The following is an 18,078-nucleotide window of genomic DNA, read 5'->3' on the forward strand; positions in this document are numbered from 1 at the left end:
CACGAGTGACAGGGTTAATATTAACCCCTCATATACCAACACCATACCATCCCTACCATACACGCCCCAAGGGCTAACACACATAGTTAAGTCATTGGTACCGTCTCGAGGAGTATTGTTCTATACATTCTTTTCCCATGGCAATGGGGATGCTAAAGGTGTGGCCACTGTGTATGACTAAAGAACAGGGCCTAGAACAAACCATTGTGGCCCCCACTTATAACCAGTCTTTCTTTAGAATGCACAACAATAGCAACAATCCTCTGATATCTTTCAGTTAACCAACTCAAAATTCACTGAAATACCAGGGATAGTTTTCTAAAATAATATCAATTGACTTTCTCAAAGATTGATCTTAGTGTATTTGTGTGTAAACATCTCTTGGGTAAGAAGGAAATTTAATTATGAGCCACAGAACCATGTAATTCCGAGTCCATCACTGAAGGAAGGATGGGTCATGATATCCACAAGTCTATTATAGTGAAATCTATATTCCTCCTATTACTCACAGCCATGCCATCTTGCATGACCAATCTACAAACATGGTTTATTATGATGATCTTACTAAAAGCCCCCAAATTTATTTATTTGACCTAGATTGTTTATGTTGAACTTAGTATTACTCATACCAATGCATCCAATAGGTATAGGTGTGGTATAATTTTGTCTCTGGGTGTATTACATTATAAGGATATTACTGAATAATTATATTTATCTATGCTTGATAACCGGTTCTACAGATTCTGCAATTCAGCAATACACAGAACATCTAGTCTGCTGTGGAATGGTTCCCAGGTATATTGAGGACACCTAGTAATGTAAAGTGAGAATACTTTGTGCTCATGTTTAAGCAGGAACTTATTGTAGAAAGTGTAGTAAAGCAGGCCATGTGTTTCTAGAACTCGTTATTCCTGTTTATTAATACCAGTCATTTTTAGATATGCGTTGCTGCAATTTATATAAAGAGTTTTTGTAACTAATTTAAAGGCAAAGTTTCCTCTATAGTATAAAGAGGAGCAAGTAGCCTACTTAACATGTCTGTTCTACTTTAAGTTTGTATTCCCCATAAAATTATAATGCAAAAGTATATTCTCTCTTCTTCATTACGAAATTCCTCTGTCCATGAGGCTATGCAGGGACACACACCTTTCACAAAGAGAATGGCAATATCCAGTTGCAATTTATGCATACATTTTCAGGAGAAATAACCAAGGTATGATACAATGCAGAGAAAAAGGTGTTGATAAGAATGCTTGTTTTATGAGAAATAGATGAAACCATAATTACTCATAAATAAGCAAATATAGCAGATGCTGCTCCCGATTTTTCTTATGTGTGACATATTTATCATACTATCACAGGGGGTTGATACATTTGGCTCACATAAGCAAAAAAACAATAAATCACTTCTGAATACCATTTTTTTTAGCACACATAAGCAAAAAATAAATGACTTCAGAACACCAATTTGTAACCCCACTTCAAGTTGCAGTAGTGAAAGCAAAATGTGCGATGCTAGACAGCAGTAGTGCCCCCCACCCCCACGACTAGGCAGAAGTAGTCTCCCCCCATACTAGACAGAAGTAGTGCCCTCCCCACTAGGCAGCAAGTGTCCCACCCTACTAGACAGCAATAGTCACCCCCCATATTAGAAAATTAATTAGACAGCAGTATTGCCGCCCTTATACTTACCTGCTGCGGCACTTCTGTCTTCTTCCTGTCAGCTCCGGCATCTCCTTCTTATCTTATTTCTTCTTCCTCTGCGCTCCGTCTTCTGGCTAACTGTAGCTTGCGGCCAATGGCACTTCACCCTGTCAAACTTCCCACCAAGTGCCATATTTAACTGTAGACGCCTCATAAGAGGCATTTACATTTAAATGCGGGACATGTGGGGGCCTTTCCAGGATGGCGGGACATCACCCTAAAAGTGGGAATGTCCCACCAGATCCAGGACGGTTGGGAGGTATGCAGTGCACTTTGGTTTTGTGTTGGATTGCTGGAGTGCCACTTTTCGTTTTTTCTGGATATTGGATTTTTGAGAGACCTTTGGTCAGGCCTCTAGGCACTTATCCAAGAACTATGGGGGAGATTTATCATTGTGAGTCTGTGTACAGTCATTCCTCCTAACATTTCTTTTTGCTGTGTTTTTGGCTTATTTGCACCAAATTTATCAATTCGACCCAAAGACTGATACATTTTGGTCCACATTTGTTGATGCATGCAGTATTTTTTTGTGTGGAAAATTAGAACATTTCTGGTTTTTAAATTAGTTTATGGCTCATCATGCAGTAAAAATAATGTTCTCTTCATTCTGTCGGTTGGTCCGATTATGGCGATACCCAATTTATATAGCTTTTTACATGTTTTTTCCTTTTCACAACAAAATCTTTTTTCCCCTTTGTGTTGCCATATTCTGTCATAATCTCTTTCATCCGCCCACGTTATGTGTTTATTTTTTGGGGGACAACCTGTCCTTATTGGTACCATTTTTTGCCATTGTTTATATTTATTTTATGCTTTGGACCAAAATTCTTTTTTTTTTTTTTTATGGCATTCACCATGTGGGATAAATAGCATTTTTTGTCTTTTACAGATATGGCAATAATCATTATGTATAAGTTTACTTTTTTTTTTATTTCATTTTCTAATAATACGAGGCTTTAATGGCAAAAGGGTAATTATATTTTACACTATTTTTGACAAACCTTTTATTTTTTATTCCCCTGTTACTATACTGCAGTACCTCTGTGTATATTTATAATACATTATAGATGCAAATCAAAAAATGTTGCAGTATCTTGTAATACCTTTTTTATTGGACTAACAGAATTTTGTGGAGACAAGCCTTGTAAATAAAAAAGGTATTACAAGATACTGCAAAATTTTTTGATTTGCATCTGCATCACTGGACTAATATGGCTACTCAAATTTACTAACCAAAATTTTTTTTGTATGTATATTTACACATATACATACACACCACTACACTGACACTCAGCCTGTCGTTGGACCTCACAGACTTCCATACTTGGCAGCCAGGAGGCCTTCAACTAGGGGTGACTGAGGGGTGGCAGTGTGTAGGTGACACTATGGGCATAGAAAATGGCAATGGGCAGGTCATATTAGTACAGTTGAAGCAATTTGGTAGGGGTAAAAAAGGTATGTTGGTATGGGTGTTACATACCGTGGAGGAGAAGCTTAGGGGCCCCCCCTATGTCTCACTGGAAAAGTGCCTTTCACTTAAAGGGGTATTCCACCCCTAGACATCTTATCCCTTATCCAAAAGGATAGGGATAAGTTGTCTGATTGCTGGGGGGGGGGGGGGTGGCCACTGGGAACCCCAGCGCTCTCTCCTGCAGAATCCCCTGTACAGAGCAAACTTTCCTCTGTGCCTAATGATGGGCGATACAGGGGCTGGTGTATCGTAATCTCACAGCCCCCCTCCCATAGGCATATTGAGGGGGTGGGATTGTGACCGCACAATACTCTGGGAAGCAGATGACAGGGGGCGCTGCAGGAGAGATCGTGGGGGTTCCCAGAAGCAGGACCCCTGCAATCTGACATCTTATCCCCTATCCTTTGGATAAGGGATAAGATGTCTAGGGGTGGAGTACCCCTGTAAACCCCTGCCACCCCCCCCAAAATGTCTGCACGTCCCTGCATAGCACCACCCACTTAGTGAGTGGTGAAGGAACCCTTGCAGACATGCACCACCCCTGTGATGACCCTCGTTTGCTTAAAAATAGGACATTAGCTAGTGCAACACTAAAGTACGACTACAAGTACACATTTACAAGTAAATTCTCATCAGGTCTGTGTACACCACATTCTACCAATGACAGTGACTAGATGCACTTTGGAAGATTGGTAGTATTGAAAGAGTCTTTACAATTTTACAAACATATTTGCATTGCATATAACTGCTAAGGAAGCATCAAGTTTCCCCCTAAAACCTTGGATTTTTAGGTTCTTTTTCCTGGGGCCTTATGTAAGGATTTTAGCTTTATTGAAAGTGGTTTCTGGAAATCTTCCTAGTGATACAGGGTTGTACCACTCACACCACCTACTACAACTGTTATCAGAAATATACAGTCTACACAATCCTATTTCTGGCATCATGAACTTACCGCAATCCAGTCCTGTATTAAACTTAGTGCTAAGCATATAACTCCTGGGTTACCACACCTACACAAGCTAGCTAACTGGTGTAGGATACCTGAAGACTTAACTCATGGTTCCATCTATTATGGTTTCCTATAGCAGGGTGTGAAATAGACTATCCGGACAGGGTAGACATGCAGCACAAATTTCAAAGATTGTGAGAGTACTTGCTCAACCATTTCCCTCTTCTGTCTGGATGATTCTACCTCAGTAGGAACAAGATACATGTGGTGCCGTGACCACCATCACCGACTGATTAACTTTGGCAACAGAAACTGGACTGGCAGGGGCCAGACATTGGTTACATTTAGCTGGATTATGGAATAGTGAACTAGGCCTAAGCCTCTAACATGAATTAGCAGGAGGCAGTAAGGCACGTGTGCATGCTAGTCTAGATTTGCCTGTTCAAGCCCTCTGGTGAGAGATAACATTGGAGACTCCTTCCTCATAATCTCTAAGCTCTTCTACATAGCTAACTGAGGAGTCATTGTACAACTGATGAGTAATGAGACCAATTTTCCATGCCTCCTTACAGATGCAATCCGCCAGTGGTGGTAGTAGAGTGACTATTTAACTCTTGCACTTCTACTACGTGTATGCAGTGGCAGTAAAATAATTCAAGGTGATAAGTCTTAAGGGGTACTCCGGTAAACAATTTCTTCAAGTCAACTGGTGCCAGAAGTGTACAGATCTGTAAATTACTTCTATTTAAAAATCTTAAGCCTTCCAGTACTTAGTGGCTGTGTACTACTGAAGTTGTGTCAGACTGGAAAGAACCACACATCTATGTCAGGAACTGTCCAGAGAATGAGCAAATAACCATAGAAAGCCTCTGTTCTGGACAGTTTGACACCGACAGAGGTGTCAGCAGAGAGTGCTGGTCAGTCTGAAAACACCAGCTTCCTTGGGAGCATACAGCAGCTGATGAGCACTGAAGGTAGGGGTGGAGTGACTGAGGGTCCGGCCGGGTAAAGGGCCTGCCACTTAGGATCCAGGACTTGTCCTGGATCCCCAGGCAGACGGTGCTGCTTTCTGCTGTATGTGCAGCCTACACAGGAGATGGGACCTCTGCCCCCATGCAGTGCAGGCACTGATGACACTCATCAGTGCCTTCACTGTGAAGGATGGAAGACGAGGGCCCCGGCTGTGGTGAGGAGATCGCTGCGCGAGACAATCAGGTGGTGGGGACGGGGGCAACAGCCTATACCTACTGTGGGAGAACTCTGCTGCTGCCTGTACCTACTATTGGGGGAACACTGCTGCTGCCTGTACCTAATGTGCCTTTATACCCAGATGCCTAACTACTTACCTAGTTCTCTACCTATGTACATACCTGGCTGCCTAACTACATAACTGCCTAACTTATAGATGGGAAGATTGTAGAGACAATTAGTTTGTGTGGGGGATTTGGGGGTTTGAATAGGGGCATGACAGGTGCGACCAGTGGCAGAGCCTCATAGGAGACTCTTAGGACTGTATCCACCTTTCCCAGCCCATTAGAGCAACTGAAGGCTGAATTTATGCAGGCTAAAGCAAGCAACTGCTGAGCCACGAAGTTTGTGATTAATCGAATCACTAATTTCGCTCATCTCCAGAAGTAATCTACAGATCTGTTTAACTTTGACTCCAATTTGTTTGAAGGAAAATAAATAAATAAACTACCCCATTAATGACTCCGATACAAGTTCACACACTGAGAACTTGTCATCCACAACCACACTTCAGTAGCTGGTAAATTGTAATGGGACACTGCAAACTTCCCTTCTTAAAGAAAACCATCCTCACAGGGCCGGCCCAAGACATTGTGCTGCCAATGTGAACTGCTTTGAGGCCTTTTCAATGATGAAAGCAGCAAGCTGATTGGTTGCTATAGGCAACTGGTCAACTTTTTCTGCACAGGTTTTAATATATCTCCCCTTCATTATTTAGCAGGCACTGGGATCCCAAGAGGGACTCCCAAGACTGGCAAAATTTGGTAATCAGTTGCTCAGGAGGAAGGCTACAAAGTGGCTCAGTGGTAGACATTGTTGCCTTGCATTGTAGCCCTAGCTAAAGCCTGGTCAGTACTTTACAAGTGTGAACCCTATACTTACCCAGGGACCCTCTACTCTTTCCAACGCAACACTGTATAATTTGTCTATTTTGTGCAGTATACCTTTGTCACCATTAAACCATTACAAAGCAGTTTTAGAAAAAGGTTAATTTATTGATAACTTAAGATTTAAAAAACACTTTCCAATAAGATTTAGCTTCTTGTTAAGGAATACAAACATACAAAAGGTATTACGTAAACTTTAGAAATCCTGAGACTCTGCAACTTTGGGTTCTTGTGAGGACGCTCCTTTTCCAGTCTTCTTTGGCAGTAGGATTGCTTGGATATTTGGCAGGACACCTCCCTCGGCAATGGTGACCCCATCAAACAGCTTGGCCAGTTCCTCATCATTCCTGACAGCCAGTTGGATGTGTCTGGGCAAGATCCTGGATTTCTTGTTGTCTCTGGCTGCGTTTCCCGCCAGCTCCAGGACCTCAGCACACAGGTATTCCAGGGTGGCAGCTAGATAGATGCTGGCTCCAGATCCAATCCTCTCAGCGTAGTTTCCCTTCCTCAGGAACCTGTGGATACGGCCTACTGGGAACTGGAGCCCTGCCTTGGACGATCTGGAGGCCTTACCAGCTGCTGGTTTCTGGACCTTCTTACCACGACCAGACATATTGAAGGCAGTTAGACAGCAAATTTGTAACTATGGAAATATGGAAAAGATTAAAGCAATTAGCATATAAATTACAAGTTTGGCAGTCATTCAATTTAAACAAATTGAAAAAAAAATTGACAGAACTTCAGACTTTTTGCTCCAAAAAGGGAAAAACAAAACAAAAACGCATTTTAAACCTGTGTTTTTTGCAAATGCCACATTTAGTAATGTAAGCAGTTAGTTTAGGTATATGTGGTGGCCCAGAACGGGACGGTGTTGCCCTGTACCTTTTCTGCCCTGTCAGGCAGTGTCCCTCAATGTCCCCAGGGCCCCCTGTAGTTCCCCATTTGTATACATGTTGATATTAAGAGATGTGTTATACCTTTAATAAAAAAAAATGTACCATGTGATTGTTACCTAGAAGGTTCCAGTGACCAGCTGACCCCCAGAGTGACCTATGGGCTCCCTTTTAGACTCCCCATATAAGCCCTGGGTGGAGCTAGCTTCTCTTGCTTCCTGCTGAGGTCCAGTAAAGTCCTGCCTAGAGTGTCCAGAGTAGTGGAGGCCTCAAGTCAAGTGCAAGTAATATAAAGTCACCTGTCTACCCAGCATGGCCTGCACTAAATTCTCCAGTCCAATTACAAGTCCCAGCAAACCCGCAAGGTCTCTGCATCACTGGTCACCTCCGTGGGCCCTGGCTGAACTGTTTAGACTTTACCAACTGTCTAGCCTCAGTAAAGCTACCATTGTCTGTAACTTTGCATCAGTGTCTTCATTGCCCCAGTGCCTAGCCCAGGATCCAGCAGTATACCTTTGGGTGGTTAAGGCTAAATCACACCCTGGTGTCAAGGGATTAATACCATCTGCCCCTAGGGCAATTACATCTGCCCTGCACCTCACACATACATCCCTTATGGATACAGACAAAAACATTGGGGGGTATTTATCAAAGGATTTAAACTTGTTTTTCCCCCTCTAAAATTGTGTCTCAAGAAGTCGCAGTCTAAATGTGTGACTTGCTTTAGAGGATTTTTAGTACATGATGCATTCTAGTCTATTTTTGACAGAAAAATGCATTGGCGGAAAGCAAGCTGAAGTCAGACCATGTTGGAGCAGGTTTAAATACAGTCTAAACTGTAGATCCCGAAGTCCGTGCGCAGAATTTATCAAGAGCCGTGCAACTTTTGATAACTTAGGCGCACAATAAACCAACCTAACCCTCTGTAGTTAAGTCAATATTGATGCAGGAAATAGCTTTGAGAAATCCCCCATTGAGTGGAAACAAAAGATTTATCCAAACCTGTGTAGAAGAAGTGGTACAGAGTCCCATTAGCAACCAATAAGATCGCTTCTTTCATTTAAAAAGTCTCTGAAAAATAAAAGCAGCAATCTGGTTGTTCTGGGCAAAGGCACCACTCTTCCTCTACAGAGGATTTAAGAGATCTCCCCCATTGAATTATATATAGCCATACTTTTGCTGAAGATTTTGTAATCCAGCCCAGGAGAAGCCAGAGAAGTAGGGCCCAGTATTCACTCTGCGGGGGGCCATGCAACCCCTCTCCTGCTTTATCACTTAATGGATTGATCCAGAGCTCACCTGCTGCAGCCGCCATGTATACTGCTCCTGCACTATCGATCAATAGCAGGACATAGCAGGAAAGAGGCAGTGCATCTCTGGAGCATAGCCGACCCCACTTCTCCACCCGTTCGGATATGTCAAATGTTTGTATTTGTCTGGGTGCCAAGACCCCCATATATCACTAAAGTGACAGGACAGAGGCGCTCAGCTGCACCCCCTCATCTGTGCTCTGCACGCCTAGAGAAGCTAAAAGGAGGTATACAGACTTGCCAGAAGTCTCATAGGGTTGCAGTGTAGATCCATATACCACTTTAGGTTATGTGCATAGAACAGAAATGAAGAGGCACATACAGCTGAGAGATTCTACCCCTTTATTCTAAAGATACATGGGATTCGCAGAACCTGGAGCCCCACTGATGACATGTCAGACATTTAATGAAATAGGTACACCCTTAAATGTTTGACATGTCAGAAGTGTCACGTGTACGTATTTTCTGCTGCAGATCTTGCTGCCTATTGCAGTCGGACAGCAAAATCTGCAGCAAACATGCACATGTGAATACACACTAAGTGTATGTTGAAAGTTTGCTGTAGATCAGTTGCAAAAATTGCAGTGTTTCTGCACCAAAACAAGTCTGCAACATTTTAATATACATGGATTTCTTTTGTTAAAGAAACAGCATGATGCACAGCCTAAGGTCTCGTTCACATGAGCAGCTATGCAGGTTTCCCCACTGCATGTTTGAAAGGAGGCATGCTCTCCACAGCAGATTTTCAGCTGCAGACCTTGACTTAAATGGGGCTTGCTTCTCCGCATCAGAAATTCTGCAGCCAAAAATCTCCTGCAGATAGCCAGGAAGAGCTCACCCCCTTTCAAACAGCAGGAAACCAGCAAATCTGCTCATGTGAACAAGCTCTTCGGGTAGGTTCACTCATGCATATTTTTGCTGCCCATTAAAGTCAATGGGTAGCAAAATCTGCAGCAATATACATGAGAATGAGTGTGCACCCTTAGGGTAGGTTAACATTTGCACATTTACTGCAGATTTTCTGCAGCTGATTTTGCTGCCCATTGACTTCACTGAGCAGCAAGCATTAAATTTTTCCTTCAGTTTCTCAGACAAGCTTTTAAAGTGACCATAATAAGGGTCTAGAGAAAAGTAAAGAGTAAAAGCAACATTTACACTTGAGTCCTATTAGGTATGTTCAGCATGGTCATATGGTAAAACCAAAGTCATCTCAGCAGTGATGCATTTTTACTAGGATAACTTCAAAACTGCAGGTCACCACATGACTATAGGCTTCTACACCATTGTATACATTACAGAAATTGGTAAACCCCATCACAAGCTTCACTTCATACATGTACCAGTAAATGGGTCCTAACCATACATCAAAAGGCTCAGAGTTTACCCCAGCTTGAGAATTACTCCATACCTCACTGTGTATGGAAGCACAAACCCTTTCAGTAAAGTCCCATTGCCATTGGATTCTGCAGATTCATTAAGAATTGTGCCACCTCAGCAGCTGCCCATAGAAATCTATACTAGCTGCAAACTACTGTAGATTTCCAAAATAAAATAAACCACAGCACTTATTCCTTTTAAACCAATGGGGCACACACTGAATACATTTACAACATTTTGAGACATGCCAAAATTATATAATAATTATATAAACCCAATCTTATAATTTCAAGCAATACACCCCCCCCCCCCCCCACACTTACTTCTCTCACAAGACACTGCAGAAACCTCTGACCACCCCAGCACTCTCCTGGCTTTTATAGTATTGCTGTGGTCAGTAATGAACAGGTTGGCAGCCAATTAACAAACTAACGATTCACTCCAAGCTGAACAGATACTTAAGGGGAGGTTCACACTACATTACTGCTCCCATTAGGCTAAGTTTCTACGCCTGAAAAAACGGCAGTGCAATTTCCTGCGTCTGGCATTTTTTCTGGCGTTTTTTCATTTGTGTGGAAATTGCACCTTGGCAGTTTTTTTTTGTGGTACCCAAAATGTGTTGGGTACCAAAAAAGAAAAAAAAAAAGCATTCATTAGTCATGGAAATTTTTTAATTTAACGAAATATATATATTTTATAACAAAATTTTAATTAATTTTTAATAAAGTGTGTGTGTTTCACTTTTTTCTAAATTTTTTACATTTTTAAGGTAGTACTACTACTCCCAGCATGGAACATACTGTTCCATCATGGTAGTACCTGTACACCCAATGCGATCGTCCATAATATAGCAGAGATGTATATGCACTATACTCCGGCCAGTGATGTGAAAAGAACATCACTCATTCATATTTTCCGCCCAGAGTGGTGATTGGCCGGATGGTTGCAGCAAATCACCGCTCTCAGCAGGAAATATGAATGAGTCAGGGGCCGGAGTATAGTGCAGAGATGCGAGCGCAGGAGAAAGCCGCTCCATCTCTGCAACAGATAGGACGATCGCATCGGGTGTCAGAAGTGATAACCACTGTGATCTGTTCTTACCTGCAGGTACTCCTACTCCCAACATGGAGCTCACTCTGTTCCATGCTACGAGCTGTAGTACCTGCATTAATAGACAGATCGCAGCAAGTGTAATTTCTGACACCTGTTGGGATCTGTCTATTAATGCAGGTACTACAGCTCCCAGCATAGAGCAGAGTGCGCTACATGTTGGGAGTAGTAGTACCTGCAGTTAAGGAAAGATCACAGTGGATGTCACTCCTGACACCCACTGTGAACTTCCTGTATAATGTATAGATGCGGCCGCTCTTCTGTGGTCCCCTGCACTGACGTATATATACACCTATTCATATTTCTTACAGAGAGCTATGATTGGCTGGAACCTTCTGGCCAATCACAGCTCTCTGCAGGAAATATGAATAGGTGTATATATACGGCAATGCAGAGGACCATAGAAGAGTGGCCGGCCGCATCTATACATTATACAGGAAGATCGCAACGGGCGAGCTGTCAATTAGTACAGGTACTACTACTCCCATCATGGAACAGTGTTTTCCATGCTGGGAGTAGTACTACCTAAAAAAAAATAAAAAAATAAAGCAAAAAAGACAAAAACATACACACTACATTTTTATTATTGTCTGCTAAATTTTTAGGTCCCTGCCCGCCCACATACATTAATCCCTGCTTTAAAAATTAATAAAAATTTTGTTATAAAAAAAATAAATTTCATTAGATACAATTTTTTCCTTGACTTCTGTATCTTTTTTATTTTTATTTTTTAATGGTACCCTACGAAAAGATATCTCCATCACTTTTTTGGATCGCTAAAGTCCAAAAAAAAATAAAAAACGCCTGCAAAAACGCCAAAATTAAATTTTGACTAAAAAAAATTGCCATTGGCTCAACATGCTGCGATTTTGGAAAACAAGGGGCTGGAAAACGCCAAAAAAGAATGAAAAAACGCCAAAAGGATAAAAAAAAAATGGCAAAGTTAAAAACGCCATGTGGAATATGAATTTAGCGATTTCTCATTGATTTATAGATATTATGTGGCCGCAGTGTTTTTTGCCCGAAAAACGCCATGCGGCAGAATTGGCGTTTTCTTGGCGTAAGGGGGGAAGCAAAAAAGTGAGAAGTGAATGTATGCTACGATCCTCTGGTCCTGTCAGCGATCCAAGAGTTAACCTGCTGCCGGAAAAGCGTGCAAAGAAAGCCTGCGCTGCGCCGCGACCCGCCCCTGGGTGTGGCTATCAAGTAAATGTATCGCTGCCGAAAGGGAACTTAAACAGTTGTTGTTTCCGGGGGGACCGGAAGTCGGGGCTGCACCAATGACGTCCTTCCGGCTGGCAGCCATTTTGGAGAAGCCTATTATAAAAGGAGCCCTGCACAGCGACCTCTTCAGTCTGCACAAGGAAGAGACGGAGAGTACAGACATGGCGGAGAGCAGCGTTCCACGTGGTGTGCGCACCAAGATGGCCCTGGAACAAAGGAAAGTTGTGGTGGTCGCAGCCCAACTATTCCACGATCTTGCCGACCGTCTGCAGCAGTTATCGTTGGATGAAGAGGGGTCCTGCAATCTTCCCCCATTGCCTGACGATGATGACGACTGGCCGGATACCCCTCCAGGGTAAATGGTTGGGACACCGGGAGCATCTTCACCGGTGAGACTGTCCCCTCACCACCGGACATGGGGTTCGTGGGCTGAGATCCCGACGGAGGAGTCTTCTGTAAGTACACCTTCAGAAGCTGCATTCTCTTCCTCCACCAGCCCTGAGCCAGAAATACCCCTGTCTGCTTTGCCGAGTGCACGACCGCGCTCACCAAGATTGCCAAAATGGAACTTTGGGGATGAGCCCAAAATGATCCAGTACATGCATGATATTCTCCAACCCCTGCCTGGGAAGACCCTTCCACCAGTCCCTAAGGCACAGAGGGAAAGGGCCCGTCAGGAAGCCGAATTGGCTGAAGTGATGGCAAAGTTAAAGGCCCGACACAGAGAACTTTATGCCCCCAAGCATGTTCATCTGCCTCATGAGGAGAGGATCCGCTACCAAGAAAACACCAAAGAAATGGAGGCATTCTACATTCGCATGTGGGACCATCCCTGAGAAGGGGAGAAGCCCTTGGAACGTCGCAGAGCAACAGTGGCCAAGTTCGACAAGGTCAAGGGTATAGGGTATAGGGTATATGAGAAAGCATCTTCTGAACAGGGAAACGTTTTGGATGTTTTCTTTGAAAACTATACATCCGAATGGTTTGAACCGAAGACTAGATCTGATTAGTGTATATTAAGCAAGAGGCAGTGATCTGTACACTAATGGTTCATTTTCATATCTACTGCTATTTTCATATAAAATTGTATTTGCCCCTGTTCTACTCCTCATCCTTCTTCGATTATATTAATTATAATAATAGCAACTAGCTGGCCTGTTACAATAATGTTTATTTAATGATTATTTATTTATATATTTGTCTGTTTTGTATATTTATTCTCCATTGTTGACCATTGTTGATATTTGGGACATGTGATATCCAAATGTGAGAATAGATAGATAAAAAACACAATGAAACTAGTAAATATATGGATCCATACCGTGTTTTCCTGTTAACCACTGTTTTTATGTATCACGTGATATGTATGCACATTATTTTAACAAGTTGTTGGTCTTCACTCTTTGACAAAGCGCTACACAGCGTGAAACGCATCAGGGTGACCACTGCGACCATTTGTCTTGTCTACAATAAACGCTAGTTTTATACCTGAACTCCTGGTGCCGGACATTGTCTACTTTCTTGGATCTTATCTGTGAAGCCGGGGCGGTGTAGGCGGGTCCGTGACACAGGTGTGTTCAGAAGGAGGGAGTGAGCTGACTTCAACATAATTTGCAAGGTCAGAGGTTATGGTACCCTCATTGATTGCCACACCGGCTATACCATCCTCGTAAACCGTCGAGCTGTCCAGAGGCCATACATCAACAAAAAGTTCCATTCCCTGGAGATGGGTGAGATAGTGGAGTACACACCCGTCCAGGGCCTGCGAGGAGAGTGGGCTGCCGCAGTCACAAAACCACCAGCTCCAACCCAGCTTCCTTTCAAGTATTTTCCATCTACTGATTGGGAGTCGGACCCCTTCCAGCTGAGGCCAAAATGGTCTACTCCTGATGCCTCCACCTACCAGCCTGAGGAGGAATTTCTACAGCAGCAGCCACATCCTTTTGTATCCTGCAAAGTGCCCAGGCTTACTCCTACCAAGGAGGTTTTGCCTAAACTGCGGGCACCAACCACAGTACCTAGGCCTAGGAAAGTGCTGTGGCCCACTCCCGACGAGGAGGTGGGGCCGACTCAACCAGCACCCACTATAAATCTCTACCCTACAGTGCCCCACTCTACCCTCACTAATGTGGTGTGGGAAAGCCACATCAATTCTTTGCCTGTTTTTGAGGTTGAGAGGGGTAGAGTCTCCAGAAGAGGAGCAAGGCAACACTGCAAGAGTTTCTTCTGAACTGTGACATTTATGTTTTCCTAGAGTTTTGTCTTCACAGACTTTTCTCCAACGTTTAAGAAGTGTGCCTAGCAGGAATATGTTAAGACTGTTCCAGTTGAAACGGTAACCGTCAAGCTTTTGTGCCTTGTCCTTAGACCAAGAGACTCCTAGCTGTAGGAGATTCGTAAGTTTGTGCCCGGCTAAACTGTGCGAGACGTGATATTTGGACGTGCAGGTCCTTAGTGCAGGTGGACTGATGATCCTTGCATGTCTGTTTACGTAAATACCGCAACAGTAACATAATATTCTTTGCTCAAATTGCACTTATCAGGTGAATGCACCTTAACCCTGTTGGAGTGTTTAATAAATATTTGTGCTAAGGTAACTAAATGTAGATGGTTATTGTACACTAAAAAAATTGCCTTGTGCGCGTATACACAAAAAGAAAAAAAATGTAAATAATAGGTCTTGTAGTAGTTGCTAGTAGGTGGCTCTCTCAGCTCCTCTGGGAGTAACATTTCCGTCACCCATCACTAACACCATCTCAAAGGTCTACACAGGGAAAACCACCCTTTAGGTATCAAGACTGACCTTTTACATAGTACTGTACACATAGTACCTCAAACTAATCCCTTAAGCGTATTTACCCCACTTTAACTTAGTACACCAAACAACAAAAATAACTCACACTGAAGTAAACACTTTAGGAATTGTAGCTTATGTCATTTTTCAATTCCTGCCACTTTTCTGTACTCTAATTGTTCTCTTCTTTCTCTTACGTGTGTGAGATGCCCTGCCCGGCCAGTAGGTGCTCTTGCGAGCTAAAGAAATACACGTAATCAAAAAGGTAAACTAGGTAAGGTTTATCTGTTGTGTTCTTGGGATAAGAGCGTGTAGCCAATGGACCCTAGTAGCCATTTTATTGGTAGAAAGCCTCAGGCAAGCCAGTAAAGCCCTCAGTGTACTAAATAGGTAACTAATATGGCAATAATGTCTAGTGAGATTCAAAAATGTTAAGTAGGATGTATCTCATGTATAATAATGTTATCCTGTTACTAAATTCATGAACCAAGTAATCCTGTTCATGAGTTTACCCGTGTATATGCTAGTACCTCAGAAAAAGTTAAATAACCTTGTAGTGTTATACAGCCTGACTAATGGACATTTGACAAGTTATGCCCAGGACTGTTAGAGAGCAACCTTCACTTTGTCCCTCTGTCTTAGGGGACAGACGTTGAGGCCGACTTATTTTAAGTAAGGGGGTTTGTGGTGTCCCGGTACCGTATTGCAAACCGTACCTTGTATGGTGGTGCCCAAAGATAGAGTTACTACGTTCAGGTAGGATCCCCCAGGTGGGACAGCCCCTAGTCACATCCTTCTTTTCTAATTTTATAATGTTTATGTGCATATATTTAATAATGTGCATATTTAATATAATGCATATTAGTGTGCTTACCTTCGGTCATGTGACTATGTTAATTCCTCTATGGTATGTTGGAGGACCTTTGGAGGTCCTTGGGTCACATGTTTACCCATAACTCTATGTACAGATGATTGACAGAAGTATTGGACCAATTAGCTCTAGTCCAACCCCTGCCCATAAAAGGGAGCTGTAGCCAATTATCGCTCTCTTGGGTTGCTGCTCTCATGGATGCCGGACTAGCAGGACGGATCTGCGCAACTTTCAAAGCCAAGCTAGGCCAGAAAACCTGCCGGCCTCAGCCAAATTAAAAAGTGAGTCCTAAACCAAATCCCCGCTAAAGCTAGCGTGACTACTGGACCGAAACTAAATCTCCTAAATCCAGTGGAACAGCGCATATCAGTCCCTGGACTGTAAAATGCTTTAGGTCCCAACCACTGGCAATCTCTATGAGACTTTACCTGTATAGAGACTGTTCCAGTTATGAAGTTTGCATAAAATCTTCAGTAAAGTTCCGACTGTTTTCGGCAAATTCTCCGGCTGTGGACATTCAATTATTCTATACCTCCCTATCGCTCTTGGGAAGGGTGGCGGTAGGACGAGCTTTAAAGAGGAGCCCTCACCCTGGCATCACGAATAGAAAGGGTTAACCAGAAACCCTTTAGTCACCGCACAGCTACACCCCATATACCCTACTCCCCCAGGATATCACATCAATATAAATATGTTTAAAATGTAATAGAAAAAACGGCCACTAGGTTGCTCGGTTCTGTTCCCTGTCACAATTAATACAGTGAGTTTGGTCTCTTCCCGGGCCTGGCAGGAGACCAAACTCAGGAAGTGTTTCTCTGCACTGAGCTTGATTGACAGCTGCCCAGAGCCTCACTGAGAGCTGCAAAGGGCCTCATTGAAACATGCATAGAGTCTGAGGTCTCCTATTCATCACAGTGCTGCAACCATGTGAGGGCAGAAGTGGAAACACCTACTTTCTCCTGCTGGAAGATTGCACTATGTGAGCAAGAATAAAGGTAAGATACAGAACTTTTTAAAGCTCTGAATTTTTTTTTTCTGAACGGTGGGAGTGATTTGAGTAGTTAAGGAACATAGCCTGAGTTAGTTTAGAAAAGTTTATTTGGTGACAGGTACTTTTTAAGGGAAGGGGCATGGTCTTCTGCAACCTGCTGGATTTCTCATAGCCCACACCAGATGTCAGGGATCTACTCTGAGGGTGCTTTCACATGTGCATATTTTTACTGCAGATCTGCAGCAGATTTGCTGCTGCAGAGTTTGCTGCCCATTGACTTCAATGGGCAGCAAAATCTGCTGAAGCAAATCTGCAGCAGATCTGCAGCAGTAAATTTGCACGTGTGAACGCACTCTTAGGGTACGTTCAGACAAGCGGATTTACAGTGTATTTTACGCTGCGGATCCGCCGCTGAAGGACCTCTGTATGTTGCCTTTATGCCGCTACGTGCAGACACGCTAAAGCGATGTGCAAGTTGCCGCGCATGCATGGTCTACTCGCACACATTGCGGCCGCTCCCCCTGCTCAATGAGCTAGACCGAGAGCTGCCGCGATGTGCAAGTATACTGCGCATGCGTGCAGCGACTTCCACATTGCAGTGTGTCTGCTCGTAGCGGCATATTGCCGCTCCAAGCAGGCACATGTAAAGGCAGCATATAGAGGTCCTTTAGCGGCAGATCCGCGGCGAAATACGCGCGGAAAATGTGCTCGTCTGAACGTACCCTAAGGCTGGGTTAACACAGACGAAAAATCTGCGGAATGGACATAAAAAAAACAAGTGCTGCCATTCCGCGCATTTGACTAACTGGCGGACGCTATGACCGGTCGTATAGTTGCCGTCTTATAGACGGCAATGCATTTCCTTGTGGATTTCGCAGAAAGAATAGGCTGAGCCCCCTTTTTTCTTTGCTGAAAGAATAGGCTTGACTATTCTTTCTGCAGATGCAGGAATCTGAATTTACGCCCCAGAAATTCTGCTTTGTGAACAGTGCGGCAGAATCCCATCAAAATCAATGGGACTCTGCTGCAGAGGAATGTCCGCACAGAATATTCATGTGGAATTCCGCATGGACATTCTGCCTTTTGTGATACTAAAGGTTACTTGACACTTAGTCTTTGTATCTTGCTGGCAGTTGGCCCTGTGTAGACCTTTGGGACCTAAGCAGCACCATTTCTTTTGAATCAGGAACACTTCCCTCTTCGGGAGCCCTTGTCATGACTGGAGTTGTAGGGGGTTCTTGGTGATCAA

The 18,078-nt window shown here is 43.3% G+C and overlaps 1 protein-coding gene across 2 annotated transcripts; it reads right to left on the bottom strand.

Annotated features, from left to right (window-relative positions):
* Positions 1–6,425: 6,425 nt before the first annotated feature.
* LOC130356974 (histone H2A, sperm-like) lies at positions 6,426–7,493 on the bottom strand. Of its 2 annotated transcripts, none has more exons than XM_056559207.1 (2): positions 7,452–7,493; positions 6,426–6,902 (listed from the first exon to the last, which is right to left on the bottom strand). In XM_056559207.1, the coding sequence occupies exons 1-2, from the start codon at positions 7,464–7,466 to the stop codon at positions 6,456–6,458; spliced, it is 462 nt and encodes a 153-aa protein (XP_056415182.1). In that variant the 5' UTR covers positions 7,467–7,493; the 3' UTR covers positions 6,426–6,455. The 2 variants fall into 2 exon arrangements, with proteins under 2 accessions (XP_056415182.1, XP_056415183.1); XM_056559208.1 differs by lacking the exon at positions 7,452–7,493 and adding an exon at positions 7,272–7,389.
* Positions 7,494–18,078: the final 10,585 nt, after the last annotated feature.

This window comes from Hyla sarda, chromosome 2 (genome assembly GCF_029499605.1).
Source record: "Hyla sarda isolate aHylSar1 chromosome 2, aHylSar1.hap1, whole genome shotgun sequence".
In the NCBI taxonomy this organism is placed as follows: Eukaryota; Metazoa; Chordata; class Amphibia; order Anura; family Hylidae; genus Hyla; species Hyla sarda.